The sequence below is a fragment of the Equus asinus genome, chromosome X (assembly GCF_041296235.1).
Source record: "Equus asinus isolate D_3611 breed Donkey chromosome X, EquAss-T2T_v2, whole genome shotgun sequence".
Lineage (NCBI taxonomy): Eukaryota > Metazoa > Chordata > Mammalia > Perissodactyla > Equidae > Equus > Equus asinus.
In genome coordinates, this window is record NC_091820.1 from 137,272,946 (window position 1) to 137,293,417 (window position 20,472).

The following is a 20,472-nucleotide window of genomic DNA, read 5'->3' on the forward strand; positions in this document are numbered from 1 at the left end:
CTAGAATGATGGGCAACGTGAAAGGGACATGGAGGGGGGCAGCGGCATAGGACCAAGTAAGGGAATCAGTAAAAGGAGGCCACCCACTTGGCCACTCCTTCCCTTCAGCTCTCCACATGATGCATGCTTGGTGGTCTGGGAGTCATGGATGGGAGAGGGGATGAGACAAAGGTTCAGGCCACTGATTTAAGATTTAAAACCTGAGCTGTGAACAAACTTGAATACCCGAGAAACCAGCCACACTTTCCATGCTTTGCTGATATATTTATTGACATATTTCCCCTTTTCAGGTGATGGTGACAAAAAGCAGATGGATCCCACACCCTACCCACCACCCCAGTAAAATACAGACACAGATTTCATTGAGCATATACAAGCATTGGGGCATGTCCAAATTCACCTCACTGGGTTACCAGAGCCAGGAGAAGCTCGATCTTGGGGGCAGTCTGAGCACCTGAGGCCCAGGAATTGAGCAGCCCAATGCTTAAGAGAGGCTGCCACTCTGGGCCATGCCACTGGGGTGCCAGCAGAGGCTATAGAATTGAATCATGGTGAACAGAGCTGCCGAGCCCTGTCATGTGGTCTACAAGGTGACAGTGGGCTCATGGGTAGTTTCCAGTGAGATCCACAGTCCCATAGAAATCTGTGCCTCAGGGTTCTCATCTGCAAAATGGGGATAAGAATCCTGCCCTGAATATATCACAGGGCTATGGTGAGGCTCAAAATAGAAATAATTTGTCAAAAGTGCTCTGCAAAAGGTAAAGTGCTGTACAAATTTAAGGGAGTTCAATTGATTGATTGTGATTGTGAGAGTGCCCCACGGATAAGAGTGGACTGGCTCATGAGTCCAGGGGCCAAGAAAGTGGCAGAACTCCTATGCTGTGCCTTAGGTAGGCACCAATCAATGCAAGTAATGCCTGCTGCAAAGCAGAGTTCTCTTAGTTTCTTGGCCCTGGGAAGTCACCATGGCCTAGCACCTGGGTTGAGGCTGGGAAAGTCACTGGGGAAGTTACAGAAAGAGTCACAGGGGTCAAGGAGGAGGAAGAAGGTGGCATACAAAGCAGGGGGTCATTACTATTATCACACACTAAAATAGATACCCACTGGATGCAAGCATTGGATTGGTAGTGCAGATGAGAGATGGAGGCGGGCGGCAGGGGAGAAGGAGGTGTCACAGCAGCAGAGGGAGGGATACTGTCCCAAAGAGGCTCAATTGCTGTCTCCCCTCTCCTAAAGGATAATGCAAGTGTCTGTCTATCTGCAGGGGAAGGGAGGGCAGGGAGCTAGAACCAAGAATATAATAATCTGAGCTAAGTATGGGGGTCCCCATCCCCTGTTACACTGCTGCCCAGCATCTTACGGAGGTGTCAGGAACAGGCAAGCAGCTGGTCTGTGCACTTTGAGGCTGAGGCCAGAGCTGGGCCTGGAGCACCACAAAGGCAGTATTGGGTTTCTGGAAAAAGGCAGTCGTGGTCAGTACTGTTGGGAGATAGTTAATCTGCTCATATACGGGCACGGTCTTAAGGAGCTGGTCACCGAGAGCCTATGATTTTTAAGCCTGAGTATCATAAGTGCCCCTTGAAGAATAGAGAGGTGGCTCATTTTACTTGAAAGGGGCTGCCAAGGAGATTCAGTGAATGGGCCAGGTAGGGAAGAGGGCCAGCAAAGACCAGTTCTCTGCAGGCTTATATTTGGGGAATGGGGAAGGAAAGACACTCTAGTTGCTCCTGCTGCTGCTGCTTTCCCCCAACTCCCTTGGCAAGGGGTGCAGGACCTCCTGGGGAACTAGGAAGGCTACCTCACAGGGTACCAGCTGGTACTTACAGGTTAAGGCAAACAAGCCAGTAGAGCACATTGAAGAAAAAGAAGGACACTGGGAAAACAACTCGCGAGTAGTTATCCAAGCGGTAGATGTGGATGAAGAGGCGGCCCTGCTGCCAGATACCGCCCTTACAACTGCGGACCACGCAGAGATACTTCTTGAACCACCTGCAGCAGCCGCCACGGCGCCGGGTGCTACGTGGGCTAAGGGACTGCCAGGCTGGGCAGGATGGGGCCTCCTCTTCATCACTCTCCTCAGAGTCGTCGATCTCGCACACAAAAGCCTCCTGATGCTGGCGGGCATGGGGACGGGTAAGGGCACGGGGACGAGGCTGAAATGGACAAGCGAAGAAGTAAGACAAAGTCAAGGGAAGAAGAACCAAGCCTAGGTGCTGCCTCAGGAGTTTCTGGAGATTCTGTCCTTGGCACACTGTTTCTTTCCCCCCAGAGGTCCCCCCATCACATCAGAAAGTTTATTCAAGTCCTCACCAAAACCCAGGTTACCCCCATTACTCAGTGAGCGGGCCACCATGTGTCGTGTGTCCTAGTGCCCTCACTTGCATGCCTCCATACTCCAAAGCCTTGCCACCACTCCCATACCCAGGTCATACATGGCGAAGTCTTGGAGAAGCACGGGGTATTCTCCAGCTGTAGGTCAAGAAGTTGAGCACAGCAAACTCCATCAGAGCACAGAAGCAGAAGAAGAAGCACATGGCAATATAGAAATCCAAGGTTGTGATATAGGAGACACGTGGGAAATTCCTCCGGGAAAAGGTGCCCAGTGTGGTCATGGTGAGTACAGAGGTGACTCCTGGGAAAGACAGGAGTGGAGATGGGCTCAGCTACTGATCCATATGTTGTGCTGCTGAAAGGACCTCTGATAAGGCAATTCTATGCCCAGGGGTATGTCCACCTTATCCACTTACCTAAAGAGGTCCTGGCAGGAGCAGACTCTTTCTTGATCCAAAAGGAAACCCAGGAGACCATTGTGGTCACAAAAGAAGGAATATAGTTTTGAAAGGTAACAAAGCCAAAATGCCTGCTCACATTGAAGAAAAGCGTCATCACCATGAAATCACCTAAAAAACATAAAAAATACCACTTCATTACAGCACTGACATGAGGGTCTCCCCCAGGCAGGACAGGCACATTAAGGGTCTCATCGTTCAGCTCATGGATCCCCACCACAGTCCTAGGATAGGGGCACATTACTGCAATGCCACACACAAAGGATCAGAAGAAGCCCAGAGAGGAGACACACTGCAAGACCCATGGTCAGTTAAGAGCTAAGCCAGGGCCAGAACCTTAATCACTTCTTTCTCAGTTCACTTTCCCACATCCCACATCTGTCTTTCTAGGGTGGCAGAAGAGTCAGATGAAAGTGAAAAAGAATCACTCAGCCCTCTAGATATCAGGACCACACAGCTCATGTCCAGATGGCTGACTGAGGCCTTCACATCCATTGAGGTGCCATATCTAGTCTGCAGAATCACAGTCTTACATATGTGCTGCTGGCCCTTGCAATGTAGGCTCTCAGGAAATGAGCCACGGGCAGCTTGTGCTGTGGTGGGTGAAGCACAGAATCCATTCAGCCTCCTTCCTATACATTTATATGCTGGTGAAATGCCTTAATTAACACTGTTCCATCAGTAGCCAAAAGAAATCACCCGCCTACCCCCAAACCCCTGGTGGTTCCTTGCTCTTCAAGAGCTGTAGAATCAAGTATACACTGTAATATGACATTAAAGGCCCACCACAATCTGACTCCAACTGACATCTTATTCACAGAGGTACACATACACACCTTACCCTCAGCTAATCCCATCTTCTCTCAGAAGCCCTGAGAAAGCTTGCATATATACACCAATATTCAAACCCTGGACTCCCTGTTCTTAGTCTACTGTCCTAAGCCAAATGGAGTGTTCTGAGAAAATATAAGAATTAGTTGAAAGTGAACATTTCAGCCAGCGCTCCAGATATCAGGTCTGCAGAGTATACATACACAAGGCAGACTGAGGTCTTCACATTCACTTGGGCATCATGTCTTTGATGTTGACTCACACCCTAGATAGTGATGGCTTCTACAGGACCTGATGACAACCTACATCTCCAGTTGGCATCTGCTGTTGTACCCTCAATGCTGCCTTATACTCTGACACACTCATCCCAAACACTCTGCATGCTCATCATGACTCCAAGGATTTGGGGGGCTTTTCTGAACCCAGAACATCCCTCTTCAGTCTCAATATCATATTGGATTTGTATTAGTTCAAATTCTGGCTCCTTAGTGAAGCTAAGCTCCAAACTTCCACCTCAGTGATGCTGCAGAATTACTTGGCCTTGAATTAGGTGGGCTTTTAATCCCCTTCAGGGTAGGGCTCATGTGAGCCCTGTGGCTTTGCTCCAGCCCATCTAAGCCCAGCACAGCCTGGAACCTAGCAGATGCTCAGCAACTCTTGCTGCTGCCTTGCAACAGCTTTGTAAAGCAGACCAGAACCCTAACCTGTCCAGGTGTCTTCCTAATTTGGAAATCAGGTCTAGGTATGTTGGAGATGAATGAGAAGAGTAGCCTTTCCTACTCACTTTGGCAGCACTGAAACTCAAGGGGCAAGACTTTTTAGAATCTTCTGGGAAAAGGCAAGGACGTAGCCTGAGGTCAGTGGAATACCTGTGTCCAGAGTAGTAGCTTTGGGGATAGAACTCCTACTCCAGGGCTTCTGCAGGGACTACTCACACCTGCCTACCGGCCAGAATGTATTTATCAAGTTCTTAGTTCTCTTGCGTGGGGTCTTGACTGCAATTTAAGACATCCCTATTTAGCTACAACCACTTCCTGCAAAACTTTGCTGAGTTTATATATTCTTGTTACAAGAAGATTTATTTGCTGAGTTTATATATTCTTGTTACAAGAAGATTTATTATCCTATCAGCTTTTTCTATTTTTATTTTATTTATTCCAGCCAAAGAAGAACCTTCTCTACTTGCCAAGAGATGGAAATTTGTCTTTAAAGGCCAAGAGAAGGATACTAGCACATACTTTCTTATTCCTGAGGAATGGGGGAGCATGGGTAAGGAAAAAAAGATAAAAAGATATCTGGGGCTGAGGAACCAAAGCAAAAAGAAAAAAAAAAAAACATTAAAGATGCTTTTTGCTCTTATCTGCTTTGGCCAGACCACAGTTGGTCACTGCACTGTCAGAACACAATTAAAAAGACTGTGTCCAAAGGACCAAGACTAGAAGGATGAGTAGACCCAAAGCTTTGAAGAACAAGGGAAGAAAAATAAAGTAGGGCTGTATAGCCTATAAAGGACTATGACCCAGCGCTGGAACCATGATACTGGTCCTTTCATCTTGACCTTGTGGAAGAGTGACTGGACTTACCGTAAGCTCAGTAGTTCTAGGGAAAAAAGAACTAAGTCCAATGGGTGGAAGTTCCAGAGACTTCGATTTCAATGAACAGGGAGAGTTTTCTGAAGGACAGAGTTGTCTAGAGAAGAAAAAAGACTCCTTCGCAAAATGTGAAATCCTGATCACAGGTAAGATTCCATCAGAGGCTCAACAGCCACCAGTGAAGGATTAACTCACTCACTGGGGGCAAAGCTGGACTCTCTGAGAGCCTCTTGAAGCAGAGATTCTCTAGTTCAAGGCCCAAGGTGGCCAGAGTAGTAAGCTACCACTGCATTCTGAACCCTTAAGAGTTGAGTACGTAAGTCTGCTCCTGATGGAGAGAATTTTCCAGGGGCCAACTGGAAGGGTTTGGGACAGGTTCCAAAGATAACTATGATAATGGAGACACCATGATTCAAGGTCAACTAGTCTCTAGCAGAAGAGAAAGAAGCCCTCCTCATTTCACCCCAAGATCTCTCCTCTCTCCCAAGGAAGGCTGGTGCTTACCTATTACTGCTTCGGTGACGACGCTGGCTCTGGGGCTTTGTAGTCACTAGGGCACCATTTTGAAACAATGCACAACCATCTACTAAACGGAACCACTAGTGACTTGAAAGCCCCTGGCCCTTGTCTCCTCTGCTGCTTTTGATGATGGGTCCCCAGTTGTCTGGGGAAACTGAGGTGTAGAAAGGCAAGAGGCAGGCCCATGGTTAGCTGGCAGAAGAGCAAGGATCCTGAGTCAAAGGTAGTAAAACTGCTTAGCCAGAGCCCCCGAAGAAAAAGAAAGCATTTGTAAAGCATCCCTCTGCCCATGCCTAGCACTGTGCAAGCAAAGCTCTAGCCAGATGAGCATGAGCTATCTCTCACTCAGTGACCAACTCAACAAGAGAGACAAAAGTAGATTTTCTGCCTAGCCACACGGAAGCAAAGCAAGATGCCTCCCATGGCAATTGGCTGGTTGGGTGACTGGCTCCAACTGCAGTCTGGAAAAGGTGAGGGCAGTGTCTCCACTGCCCTGACTTGATCAGTACATGTGAAGAGGGTTTCCAGGGCTGCTCTGGGAGAACCCTGGGGATATCCCTTGGCTCCTCATTTAGATCACCTAAGAACACAAGCAAAGATGCTCACATCTAGTTGGGAGCTTAAGTTTAAGAGACCCAGGACCCTCCCTTTTAGTCATTGTTAGGGACAAGTTCAGAAAACCAATGATTACCACGTCCATTTTGAATCTACCATGAAGCCTATGACAGGAATCTGTGCTTGTCAGAGCTGCTCCTTTGAAATAAATGTTGATGCAGCACCTGCTGAAACTTCCTCCATACTATCCCGGCCCTCACCTAGCTGCCATTAAAATTCTAGCCACCACCTCTTGTTAAGATGGACTTTGCTTCCCACTCAACCAGCCTAAATTGGTTCTGGGTATGGAGAACTCACATGAGCTCCATTCCCCAAAGTCATCTGAGTAGGTCAGCTGTAACAAAGACCTTGAAATTAATGGGTCTGCATGACAAAGCTAGTTGTAAATTTTGACAGCAATAAAACTTTATCTACTTACCTACCCTCTCCAGGACTTGGCAAAGCACTTACTTCTTTGCAGAAAGTCTCAGTTTCCTCTGCAAACAGTTGTAAGTGCTTAGCATTTACAAGACAAGAGCCATGTTCTACAGTATTTCCATGGGATTATTACACAGCATTTATTTATATGGATGGCCACCTCCAGTCATTCCTACCACCTTCCTGGGCCTCTGCCTAGCTCTGGCTGCAAAAGTGCACTTACCAGCTTGGGTTGAGATAGTTTCAGTCTCATTGCTCACTCCTGTAAAATCAAACTGGAATAGCTTCCAGGAATTATTCTCATGTATTTCAACCTCGAAATTTTCCCACTTGTAGATCATCTCATTCTCAGGATAGGAAACTGTAAAGCAACATGGAAAGGAGGGTCATGTGAGTCTGGGTAGCCCAGTTGAGGTCTCCACCAGCATGGAGTCTGAGCAATGGCTTGGAGTCCTGACTCTGGCCTCACCAGTTGTATGACCTCACCTCTCTTACCTCATTGTTGATGTCCATTCTATTAGTGCATTTACAGAACATTTCTTAGTACTGCGCCCTGTGCTGGAAATACAGAGATGAGCAAGGCAGAAGCCCTACCCTCAGGCATTCACATTTTATTGAGTAAGACAGTACACATACATCTGTAATTGCTGGAACTGCTCTGAGAAACCTCTGCTCACGGGACAGTGGGGAAACAGAGGAGGGAAAGATCACTTTGGGACACACCCAGAAAAGACTTCATAGAGTAGGTGATATTCCCAATAAGTCTTAAAAGTTGAGTAAATATTTTCTGCATGGATGAGGCTAAAGGGTTGAGGAGGGTTTCTATGCACAGAAAGGTGAAAATGCCTGATTTATTATAGAAATTCCAAAAGTTCAGGATGGTTAGCTCACAGAGGATAGATGAGGTGTAGGAGTGAATAGCAGGGGCCAGTTCATGAAGGGCCTCGAGGGTCATTTTAAGGAATGTAGAATTGATCCATGAGGGTTCTGGAAAGATTTGAAACTAAGAAGTGAGCTGGTCTAGATGATGCTTCAGCCAGGTCACTGTGGTCATTATATGAGGATGGCCTGTTTGTCAGGGAGACCAGTTATGGGAGGCCAGGGCAGTAATCCAGGCACAATAAAATGAATGAATGCAGGAGTCAAAGCTGTGGCAGTGAGAATGCAGAGAAACAGAATCAATAGATATTCGGGAGGGAACACCAACAGGATATGTTGATTGATTAGATATAGGGGATGAAGGAGAAAAAAGCATCAAAGTTCTTGGTTTGGACAACTGAGTGGGTGATGGTGCCTTTCAATGAGACAGATGGGAACACAAAAGCAACACATTTGTTTTGAGGGTAGCAGCTGGGGGGAGACAATGTATTTAGTTTGGGACATGTTCAGTCTCAAAGTGAAGATGTTAAAAAAGTCCAAGTGGAAGATGACAAAGACCTGGTGACAGTGGAGATGGAGAGGAACAGACATACTTGAGATACATTTCAGAGGCCAGTGACTGACTTGAGATGGGGTGGAAGGGAGAGGGAGGGATCCAACATGAGGCCCAGGTTAAGCAACACAGTATCGTCAGCAGGAAAAGAGATGAAGATGCATTAGGAGGCCCTGGGAAACCTTGGCACCATCTTAGGAGAAAAGCAGAAGCAGAAAAATATGAAGGACAAGGATGAGAAAAAGAAGGGGCCCAGCATGACTCTGGGGCCCCAGAAACCTAAGAAGGTACTCACAGCTAGAGAAAGACAGAGGGCAAGAGTGAGAATCCATTGGAAATTTGAGCATGTGGAGTGAGCATCCAGCATCAATGGTCATCCTGGAAGGGAGAAAGGAGCCTCATTAGGCTAGCCCTGAGCACTCAGATATCCACCCAACTTGGGCCTGGGGACCACCACCAATGAGTGGCAACAGTGGTATTTGAGATAAAGAGCTCAAAAGAGAGACAAAAAGAGAGGAAGAACAGCTTGGACATATCTGGCTACTCTGGTCTCCACCATCAGAGAAATGTATGGACCAACTAGGATGAGCTCTTGTTTCTTGTCCATACGAGCTTCCAGGACCCGCCAACATCCTCCCACTCTCTACCACCTCCCTGCCCCCACACCATCCCCTGCCAGGCATTCAGGTATCTAGCCTGGTGTTAGGTATCTTTCCAACTGCTGTGTTGCTGCTCCGCCTGGACAATTCCATCACCGTGGACGTGTCTTTACATTCAGTGCCCACTTGGGATGGAATCGTCCAGGCAATACAGACATACTGGTACATTCTAGTTGGAGGAGCTCTGGACTGGGAGCCAAGTAACTGGGTACCAGTTCCAGCTCTTCCACACACTTGGTCTGTGGCCTTAAGCAATATCTTTCTACTTTGAAGCCTTACTGTCTGTGTCTGTACATGAAGGGGTTGAACTTATGGTCTCGGAAAGCTTGAAGGGCCCTTAGAAGTAACATTCAGGATGAAACTTCTGCCCATGGTCCTTTGGTGAAAATTCTCAGAAGGGGAGGAAGATTCCCAAGAGGTAAGACTTCAGAGACTTGACATACCTAATTGTGTACAACACCTTGCCATCCTTGTGGATGCGGACCATCTGGTTGGGCATGGTGATCATATGCTCTTGGGTCCTCTTAGAATTCCTAAAAAAGGTGTCCGGGATCCATAACTGGCTCACCATGTTGCCACTCAGGACAAAGCTCTCAAAGCTGCCATTGTAACGGAGGCGTTCATCATACCAGGTCTGGTAGAAGGTGATGTCAATGGTGTATTCCTGGTGAGAAGAATAGAAAAGCACACACTTGGGGCTGTGCAAACAAAGAACATCCCCATGCCATCCTGCGATGGGCCTGCGAAGCAGACAAAACCCACTTAGATTGCACAGGGGAAAGCAGCATGAGTTTGGCTGTAGGAGCTTTCTACTTCCAGGTATTCTCAAAAGAAAGGAACATTCCCAAATGGATAACAGTCTGGGAAGACACATTTCATCTAGAAACAGATAGGCAATGGTGGCTTAATCGCATTGGCTAGGCTCATCCTGTCACTACTCCCTTGTAGGGCTGTGGTGCTACTCCAGCCAGGTCAGCACCTTCTCAGCCCCCACACTCCCACAGCAAATTGAAGATCTCAGCTCAGAATCATTTTAAACAGTCATAAACACACATACCTTTGACTGCATATTGTGAAGTTTCCCCTTTCAGCTTTTATTTAGGGAGCAGAGACGTTAATTAACCTCAATCCTTCATTCTCCAGAATTATATTTAAAAATGAAGAGAAATGTCTATTTAGTGTCATGTTTTTTGAATCATTTTTTTTGTTTTGTTTTTCCTTGTTTTCACAAGGGCACCTAACCTCTGAATGTGTGTGTGCATATGCATAGATGTATTGATGATTATTTGGTCTTCAGATATTGTCTATCCCATCAACAGTCTGTTAAACATCAAGAAGGATGTTTAATAGGAAGAAGTATGAGAAGTTAGTAGTTTGCACCATGGTATTGAAGGGAGAAAAAATAGACCGCAATAAAACTACAAGCAGCTTGAACAGCAAGTACCAGAACCAGGCCAAGGTAGAACCTTGAGGGCTAGCCCAGCCCCCTTTACTTTAGAATAGAGACACTGAGGCTCAAAGAGAAAGGAGCCTGTCCAAAATCACACAAACAGTTAATGGCAGCACACTGGCTCTGATGCTCAGAGCACCATTACCACGGCCTTGCCCTGGGACGACGTTCACCAATCTCCCTCTCCAGTGCTTATATCACTTGCACCAACAATCCCTCTGGGTACCAAGGTCCTACTTTCCTCTGCAGGATTCCTAGGTCTTTCCCCTGAGTTATCCTGCATCAAACAATGAACACCAACCAGAAATCCACAACCCTGGAGGTCAGTAAGAGCCCTCAGGGGAAAGGTCAAGGCAATTCCCACTTGCCTCTGCAGTCGAGGCCAAAAGGAGGTGAAAGTCACTGCCAAATTGTCAGGATCAAGCCTCCAAGACTGGGAATGTTCCCCGGAGTAGTCCAGAGAAACAGACAGAAAAAATCTGGCAGAGCCTGGCTACTGTTCACATGAGAGCCCCCAGCCCTGCCCTGCCCTGCCCAGTCCCACCAGCCTTCACAATTGACCTTCAGCGTTTCCGCGGTACCAGTGGCTGCCAGTTCCAATTTCGCCTGCAGAGCCTCCTTCGTTCCTAGGCCATGTGAACTGCTTGGTAGCCAGGGGAAGGCTTCCCCTCCACAATCCACACTGTGCTCCTTCTCTGTGTTATGGTACTTCAACTGAGCACTTAACTTCTATTTAACAAGATACCAATTCTAAGTTCATTATACATCAACAGATAACTAATGGTTCAATTTTTCCCCAGTTTGACAAGGGAGCTTGGGCTGTACATCTCTTTTAGCTCAGCTGAAACTCTAGAAATTTGGTGTCAAGCAAGTGGCTTAATTAGAATTACTTGCAATAATTACCACAGTGAGAAGCAGCCTCAGCAACTGTTGATGCTGTGATGGGCAGTTGCTCCTAAACTGGTCACTGCCTTCTAAGCTCAGGCTAGGTGTTTCAAAAGTTTAGCCAGGAGACTAGTAGAAACATTTGATTTAAATCCACATGCTGTAGGCTCAGGTTTCTCTCTCTGAGGACAAATCCTGGGCTCTATACAACATCTAATTGACTGAAGGGTATTAGAACTCCCCTCAAACAACCTTTTACACATGGCCAACAGAATACTGGAGATTCAGCACCTTGCTAAGAGGCTCAGTTGCCTCAAACATAAAATGAGGATCCCAGTGGCAGCCCTACCTGCCACAAAGGCTATCACAAGGATCCAAGGAGACAAGTATGCTCTGTTCATTGGCAAGTGCTGTGGCTGTGTGAGATAGACATGTGCTCCCTCCTCACCAAGCACAGGACTCTAGGTTGTCACAAGGGAAAAGTAGGCTGTACAAAAACTGGGACCTCCCACAGCTTTAAAGAATTATTTGGAACTATGAAGAAGGCCAGACTTCTTGGGGAAATTTAAGACCACATGAGTGTTTGAAATCTTCTAAAGGCACCTGGCCCAGGCTAAAGCACTAACTTACTGGACAAAGAAGATCAAGCTGTTGGCTCCTCTTTGGACCAGTTCTGTATAGCATGCCAGGTCCTGTGACTGCCGAGTTATTAGACTATCCCTCAGTCTTGTTAGGTATCAGCACTTCCTGGCACCTCAGGTGAGGCCAATGCTGCCAACATTAATAGGCACAAAGCAAGGAGAAAGAGGGCATTCAGCTACTGTGAGTGGGACTACTGCTCTGCTGCCACAGGGCTTTTACGGATGATAGAAATTAGTTTTCCAAAATTATATCTTACACAAATAGCAAGGAGATTGTAGCCACAAATTTTCCACTACTCTTCAGGCCACTTCCTCCATGCCCCCACCAAAGACCTGAAAGGTCCATTTCCTATTAAGAGTAAACAGGAGCCGTGATGGTGGAACCACGGACCTCAACCTCTGGCTCTTGCTCAAAACCAAATGTTTCTCAGTTTATCAACAATTTTAATCGAACTGATTGCTAAAGTCATATTCATTTAGTGGTAAGCACATTAATAACAGCAAAAAACAAATCTGACATGAAAGGAGGCGGAAAAAACTTTAAAATGTCGACAGAAACTCACTAAGATCTGCTTTCATACTTCTCTTCTTGTTATTTCCAAGCATTCCACTCTAGGAGTTACAAGCCTCTACTAGCTCCAACAGGAGAACATCATGGCTGTCAAGGCAGACTCTATGATGGCCCACCAATGATCTTCACCTCCTGGCGTCCGTGTGTAATTCCCTCCACCTGACTGTGGGCTGGACCTAATGACGTGCTTCTAATGAACAGAATACCACAGAAGCAATGAGACGTCACTCCCAAAATTAGATTATAAAAGTTTGTGGCTTCCATCTTGGGCACCTTTTCTCACACTCGCACTCATTCTTAGGGAAGCCAGCTGCCATGTTGTGAGCTACCCTGTGGAGAGGCCCACATGGCAAGGACTGTGGGAGGCCTCCAGACAACAGCCAGAGAAGAACTGAATCCTGTCAACAACTATGTGAGAGCTTGGAAGTGGATCTTCCTTCAGTTGAGCCTTCAGATGAGACCCTAGCCCCAACTGACACCTTAATTGCAGCCTTATGAAAGACTCTGAAACAGAGGACCCAGCTAAGTCATACGGATTTCTAACCCACACAAGCTGTGAGCTAATGAGTATTTGTTGTTTTAAGACACTGTGTTTTGGGGTAATTTGTTACATAGCAATATATAAGTACACTGTGCCTCAAGAACCGGGTAGCCAAACAAAGCATCACAGGGGAAAACTTCACTCTTTCACTCAGCCTATGTAAACACCTTGATCTTCCATGAATGGTTATTTACCTTTGAGTGTCTATTTACAAGTCCTATCTCAGAGACTAGACTGTGAGCTCACCCAAACACAAGGCACTTGTCACGTACTGATAGGTATGCTAAAACTGTGTCTTACCTGGCCTCGGCCAAGTCCATGGCTGCGATGAAGTTGGTTACCACAGCATTCCTCATTATCAGGCTCGGCAGATGAAAGTGACTTCTATAGAACATCTTTCATAATTAATTTGCTCAGCTAACATATACTGAGTCCTTGACATCAAGGAGCCCATAGTTGAGAGAGCAAGGCAGACATAGAGCACATAATTATGACACAACGAGGTAGGGAAAACCAGGAAAAGAACTGTGATATAAACTAGAAAGATCTGAGTGCCAAAGAGAGAAGTGTGGTGTAAGAAGAGGGCAATGAACAGCTGTAGAGGTCAGGGAAGATGCCTATGAAAGAGATGTCATTTGAGCTACACCTGAAGGATAAGGCTTATGACAAGTAGAAAATTGGAGCAATGGCATCCCAGATAGGAAACAGCTTGAACAAAGGCTCGGAAGTACAAAATGGTCTTAGAACATCTATACTCTAGTGTGACTAGAGTACGTGGTCTCTAAAGAGATGAAAAGAAATAAAACCAGAGCACTGGGTTGGCCCCAGCCATGGAGGACCTTGACTGTTAGAATGTGGGGTTGAACATCATACTTTAAGCAGGATCAGGACAGGAGGCACATCACTCAAGTGGCCAAGTTAGTAGGTGGACTGGGGTAGGCAGAGACTTTGACTTTTGCATATTTCAGGTGGGAGATAATGAAGGCTAACTGGGGACAGTATTGGCACTAGGATGATAGCAGTGGAAAAGGAGAGAAGGAACCAGCGCAAAATTAGAGAAACAGTCTTAGAGCAAGAGTTGGTAACTATAGACTTAGGTCCATAAAAGTCATTACCAGAATAAAAGAGCCATTCAATCGTGGTGTTTAAAGTTGCTTTATTATTTTTATTTTGAGTGAAAGACTGGAAAATATAGTCAGGATTCTGAAGGTCCTCTTCAGGCAGCGAAGGACTTACCTTTTCTAGCCTCCTTCTCAAGTCGGTGTTGGTTAAAATCTCTCCCCCCACAAAACTCTTGTTACAGATACACAAAGTATGTGAAAGGCCCCAAGGGTCAGCTCCCTGGGCTCGGAGATACTGTAATCAAAGCTCAGTACTCACCATGTCCAGGATAGAGATGGGACCAAGGGTGTTGACAGAGAGCTCCACAGTGACCACAGTTGGCTTTTCTGTAAAGGAAGCAGAAGTGGCAGAGGTAAGTGTTAATCTGGGGCATGGGGTAGAGGAGGGTATGAGAAAGGGGAGCTGGGTAAGGATTGGACTACACAGGCTCAACATCTGACTTTCTTTCTGTCTTTGTTCTTTCATGGCAAGACTCAATTCATAAACTGTTAACAGCTAGACATACCTCAAAGGTCAATCTAGTCCAGTCATCTGATTTTCTATTTGGAAAAACTAAGAGTGAGAGGAGAGAAAAGTCTAGAATAAGATTTCTTTCCTCTGCTTTTTTCTCCCCAAATCCCCCCAGTACATAGTTGTATATTTTAGTTGTGGGTCCTTCTAGTTGTGGCATGTGGGATGCCGTCTCAACATGGCCTAATGAACGGTGCCATGTCCACGCCCAGGACCCAAAGCCTGGGCCGCTGAAGCGGAACGCGCAGACTTAACCACTCGGCCACGGGGCCGGCCCATAGAATAAGATTAACGGCATTTCTGAGACTAGAGTTGATATCTCTTACCTGACAGGTCAGCAACAGCTGTTCCTGCCCACATGCATGGCACTCCACCTGCGCCCCAGGCCCATTATCCACACTTACGCCCTCAACCTTCCACCTCCAGAGGGCAAAGAACTATGTTCCGCTACTCACCACCAATGCCAGGGCGCAGTTTGTGGTCATAGTTATTCAGGATACTGTTCAGGATCTGAGTGGCTGCTGGCAGTTTGCCAAGTGTGCCCTGGGTACCAATAGCAGTGGGCTTTGTTTCTTCAGAGGGGAGCTTCTTTTCGGAAGCCTGGGGCTTGGGGCCATAGACGTCATCATCAGGGGCAGAGGGTCCCTTCTCCCATTCAACATGAGGTCCCTCAATCCTAGAACATACAAACAAAAAAACGAAGCTTTGTCCTCCACTCTGTAGGAGCCCCAGCTGGTGCCTCTTGGGACAGAAGCAAAGCAAAATAAGTCTGCAACCCACAGCAGAGTTAAAGAGTGACTGGTAACAGTAAATTATGAGCCAGCAACAGATTATACTTGTTAATTTCTTCTAAATCTTGCTGCTCTTTGGGAACTTTCCATGCTATCCCTCTTTTATGTTAATTGTTTATCTAAAAAAAAAATCAATACCTAAACCAGGCTCGAGATTTTAAAAGAATTTTTCAGTGTAAAATGAAGAGGGCATTGGTGTGTGAGCTCTGACTAACCAGCTGCCGTTGCTTGCCTTGGTCTCCAGTCTGCCTGGCCAGCACCAAATGGGAGCAAACGGGCAGGCAGAGGGCCAGGACTGCTGAGGAATGCTCCAGAAAGCCACAGCAGCCTCTTCCAGAGAGGACTCGAATGCTGTGGGAATATTCTGCATTTCTTTGCTTTTGTGATACTCATTATATTGGAGTTGGGGGCCAGGGGTCAGGGGAAGCTCTAAGCACTAAGAAAAGACAGGAGTCCTTCACCCATAGACTGTCGTCCAGGAAACAGGTGGCCAACAGGAGTCCAATCCGAGCGCTACAGCCATGCACCAGAACCAAAAATAAGAATTAAATGAAATAAAACAAAAATTTAAAAAGCTATCTGCCAATGCATGGAACACACCGATGGTGTTAGAAGTCAGGGTCATACTACCTTTGCTGGGAGACAGTGAGGAAGGGAGCACCAGGGGCTTCTGAGGTTCTGGTCACGCTCCAGTCCCTGACGTAGGTGTCTTGACAGCGGTGTGGTCATTTTCTGACAACTCATCAGCCTTTCACTTATGATTTAAGCATTTTTCTGCATATATGTTCTAATTGAATAAAAAGTGTTTTGAAAAATAGAAATGCTAATAAAAATCTGCTAATATATGGACCTTATTTGGATCCTGACTTTAAAAGGAAAACTGTAAAAACAAAACAAAAAACATTTATGACACAATAGGGGACATGTGAACACTGGATAGTTTCTTCAGCATGAAGAAATTATTCTAAAATTTTTGGTGTAATAGTGGTACTTTATCATGTTTTTGGAGTCCTTAGGACTAGAAATACATATTATAATAATACATATTAAAATAAATACATATTAAAATACATATAAAACAATATGATGTCTGAGATTTGCTTTAAAATAATTTAAACTGGAAATAGAAAGTGGGTGGGGTACAGAGAAAAGAGTGACCATGAGCTCCACAATTAATGAGGCTGGTGATGGGTACATGGGGATTCATTCTACTGTTCCCTCTATTTTATATATCTTTTAAAATATTTACAATTAAAAGCTTTTTAAAAAGCAACCAGCAAAATTAATCTGTGATGTTGGAAGGCAGGAGAGTGGTTTCCTTTGGAGAGGAGAGTGTACTGGGAGGGGGCATGTGGTGAGGCCTGGTGGGGGAGAGGACTGGCAATGTTCTATTTCCTTGTCTAGGTGCTGGTTATATGGCCATGTTTACTTTGTGAAAATCCACTGAGCTGTTCACTCATGATTTCTATACTTTTATATTTGTATGTTACACTTCCAAAATGATTTTATTTTTTTAAAAAAGGCCATCAAGCAACTTACTTCCCAAAATAAAGGGTTAACAGGGCAAGACACATGGACATGACCTCTGTACTGAAGACCAAGGGATTGCCAACTTGAGCAGCAAAATGCATTGTCCTACAATATTTCAAGTTCTAGAATTGCTTAACTGGTGTACAGATGTGCCAAGTCTATGCCATTTCTCATGTCTGACGTGGCTAATTCCCACTGTGGGCAAGGGAAGAACTGGGCTTGGGCAAAGCAGTTTCCATTTCCAAATACCACATTCAGAGACGTCCTCTTTCCATGAGGCTTTCCCCCTAGTCCTCTGAAAAGATAATGCCAGCTACGTTGGGAGGGCAGGAGAGAGAATAGTGAAGGGCCTGAGACCTTGCAAAATGAGTGACTTGCCAGGGAGCACGACACAATCAGGATTGGTACTGTCAGCCAAGACTACCCAAGAGCCCTCACAGCCCCTCCGAGAAGTTTGAAGCCAACGACAAGAACCCCAAGGTTTAAGAGGCAAATAAATAAACAAGCAAAAGCCTGGGGACCACCGAAGCTCCCGTTACCAGACTACGTCTGCAATGAAAATGATATCAGAGGGTCTTGAGGTCGCTGTAATCCTACAATTAGCTTTTGCAAGTAAAAAACACAAAAAAACACTCTCCTCCTGGGATCCTTGTGGTTAAGGAGCTGCTGACAATGCACACGTTTCCTCAGCCAGACATTAAGCCCACTTTCAGGGATAGAAATAATAAAAACTTGAAAAAAAAACTCATGCCCTGGACTAATGGGATCTCGCCACGGGGCCTTTTCAGACACCCATATCCCTCCAGATGTGATGGTCCAAGATGGAGCTGAATCTCTGCATCCCCCTCCTCCCACTGGCAGGAGGGAAGGCAACAAGAGAAGGGTCACTGGATTGCTTTTTCCAAATTAGCCATCTTTTTCATCTTACAGATGGAGAAACTGAGTCCCAGATGGGAGAAGGGCTGTGCCCAAAGTCGCACAACGAATTTGAGGCTGAGCCTGGCCCAGAGCAAGGTTTCCTGGTTCAGTGTGGCCCTTGCCAGTATACCCCACTTCCACCTCCTCAGCTCTTGCCTGACATCACAGGTTGCCATGTTGACAGTGTCTGAACAGCAGTTACTGCAGCTCTTCCCCCTGACTAGAAGGGTAGTTGCCATCTCAACAGCCCCCCTTCCTGCTGTTTTCCTCTCTGCTCCCCCTCCCTCCTTCTGCCTCCCCCATCCCTTTTTTGCCCCTAGCCAGTCACCATGTCAGCTTTCCTAACCAGTGCAATTCACATCTGAAGGAATATGGATGACTGGAAATTCCCAGCAGGCGCTCAGGAATATTTACTAAGCCCCTGCTGAGGTCAGCCCCCTTGAGCGCCAGTGAGCCAGCAGGGAGCCACACAGCCCCTCCCTTGAGGAGCTAAAGCACTCTGGGGTGGAGAGAGAAGCCATCTCCCCTCTCCCCAAAATAGACAAGCAAGACACAAACTCAGTGCCATGGAGACTTCAAGAATGTTCCACAGGTCAGGAAGCTTAGGAACTTGTGATAGTTCACACCCAACCGTCTAAAAAATATGAAGCAGTCATCTTCCACCCAAAAAGCCAGAAATGCAGGGGACAACCTTCCCAGAAAAGTCCCAGGGCCAGAAGAAGGTGTGAGGGGAGCGGTTGCTCAAGGGGGAAACATGCTGCTAGCCTTTGGAAAAGCGGGGAGGGATTGAAATCTAGGACCTAAACCATAGACCTCAGAAAATAACATTCGCGGCCTCTAGCTCCAGTCTGCCCAAGACTCAGCAGGGTGTCCGGGGGAATAAGGAAGGAAGGGGGAGGATGGCAGCAGGAGGGGTTGGGGTGGATAGCTGGGGCAGGAACCCTTAGACTAAACCAGGACTCATGCCTGGGACTGGCACCAAGACGAGCAGCGGGAAGGGACGCAAGTAAAGTCAGAGTTGTTTGGCACAGTCCCTGGTGCTCAGTAAGGCGCTGAGAAAAAAAATTTCTAAGAGAAGACAGACTAGCCAACACTCAAACATTTTAGGCGCAGTTTCGCTCCCCCAGCCCGCGAGCCTTTCTGGGCGTCACCTTCCCAAAGTCCTCCCCAGTCCCGTTACCCCACGGGCCGCTCGCCTCTTCCTATGGAAGACTCAGAGAGGGAGGGGCATGCTCGTTCCCAGGCCGCTGCAGTGGTTTGGAGAGTGGGAGTCCGGGAACGAAAGCCGCCAGGGGATAGGCATCCCGCCTTCTTTCCTGGGCGCCCTTTCAGGGGCCCGGGGCGCCTGTCCTAGAGGGAGCCGGGTGGAGGCTGGTCGCGGGTCGAGGGCCAGGGGGCAAGGTGCGCGCGGGGCTCGCAGAACGCCTGGGTGCGGGGGACCCTGGAGCCAGATTCGCTCCTGGAGAGAGGGAGCTGGGTGCGGAGGACGCCTGGGTCCCAGGATGGAGACTCACCTCGAAGGGAGAATTATGGACATGCCCAGGAGAATCAGGAGAACTTTGGTCAACATCGTGGCGGGGACCAGCGCGACCACCTGTATCGCGGTCGCTGCACACGGTCTGGCTGCGCCAAGCGAGGCGTGGAGCGTTTTGCTGCGCTCCAACTTTCACTCCTCCCCCTCGCCCCGCCCCGCCCCGGGCCCTCCACCTTGGCCCCGCCCCCTGAGCCCCGATGGAAATCGACGACGACGACGTGTACGCTGCTGCGGCAGAGGAGCGGGGGTGGGGCGGGGAGGGAGGTAGCTTTGGCCGGCGGGCAGAGGAGGAGGGAGACGAGGAGGGAGCCCTGGCACCAGGGACCCCGGCCCCTGCCACCACCACTGTGGCGCTGCCAGCCGGCGCGGGGAAGGGCAGAGGGAGGGAGGAGAGGGGGAGCTAGTGGCTCGGGGGCCCCAGGCGGGGGAAACCGGCGGCCCTTGGCTGCGGCTGGAAGGGCAGTCACAGACTGGGCCTGAAAGGGGCGAGATGGGGTCTGAGTGGGCTTCTGCCTCCTCTATAACTCCCTCCAGTCCGCTGGTGCTCCACGGGGTCGAACTATGGCCTCCAGCCCTTGGCTCCCCCCACCACCACCTGTTGCACCCCATAGCTTCCCCAAGTCGCTTGGCCTCTGAGATTTCCCCCGCCCTCACTCGACAACTTCCAGTCCTTCAGAGCACATCTCTTGGCATCCAAAGGGAGCTGGGTAACTGGCACCTTCCTTGGCACAGGGGAAAAAGAGGCTTGGGAGTCTCCCCAGCAAGCTCTGACCTGAGCTACACAGGTAGTATTTGGGATCTGGGGAGGACCCGCCAACAGACGACCAGGCTGAGGCATTCACTGGAGGACTTTCTCTGAACCCCACGGAGACACTGATGCAATGTGGCTCCCAGTTCAGCCCTGGAGCCTGTGTGTGAGACCTGGGGTTGGGGGGACCTTGGAAACCCCCTCTCCAATGCTGGCTCGCCAAATCTTTCTGGAGACTTGGCTCCTGGTCATGTCAGAAGAAGTGAGAAGACATGAGGGTCGTGGTGGGGGTCAGTACCCCATTCAAGGAGGGCATCTCTAGAGTCTCCAGCATCCTGGGACTTCATCTTTCTTGCTTAGACCCTCATGATTCACTT

At 47.8% G+C, this 20,472-nt stretch overlaps 1 protein-coding gene across 1 annotated transcript; it reads right to left on the reverse strand.

The window, feature by feature from the left end:
• Positions 1–250: 250 nt before the first annotated feature.
• Positions 251–19,465, reverse strand: GABRE (gamma-aminobutyric acid type A receptor subunit epsilon). Its single transcript, XM_044764153.2, has 9 exons — positions 19,328–19,465; positions 15,030–15,250; positions 14,323–14,390; positions 9,298–9,518; positions 8,491–8,573; positions 6,987–7,124; positions 2,748–2,900; positions 2,433–2,632; positions 251–2,153 (listed from the first exon to the last, which is right to left on the reverse strand). Exons 1-9 carry the CDS (start codon positions 19,381–19,383, stop codon positions 1,821–1,823), a joined length of 1,473 nt encoding a protein of 490 aa, XP_044620088.1. The 5' UTR covers positions 19,384–19,465; the 3' UTR covers positions 251–1,820.
• Between the last annotated feature and the right edge of the window lie 1,007 nt (positions 19,466–20,472).

Coding starts and splice junctions, on each gene's coding strand:
- GABRE (XM_044764153.2), bottom strand. CDS start 19,383: ATGTTGACCAAAGTTCTCCTGATTCTCCTGGGCATGTCCATAATTCTC. Junction 9,519..14,322: donor CCATCTCTATCCTGGACATG/GTGAGTACTGAG, acceptor TCTTCTCACCAG/GAATACACCATTGACATCAC. Junction 2,154..2,432: donor CTTCTCCAAGACTTCGCCAT/GTATGACCTGGG, acceptor TGTCCATTTCAG/CCTCGTCCCCGTGCCCTTAC.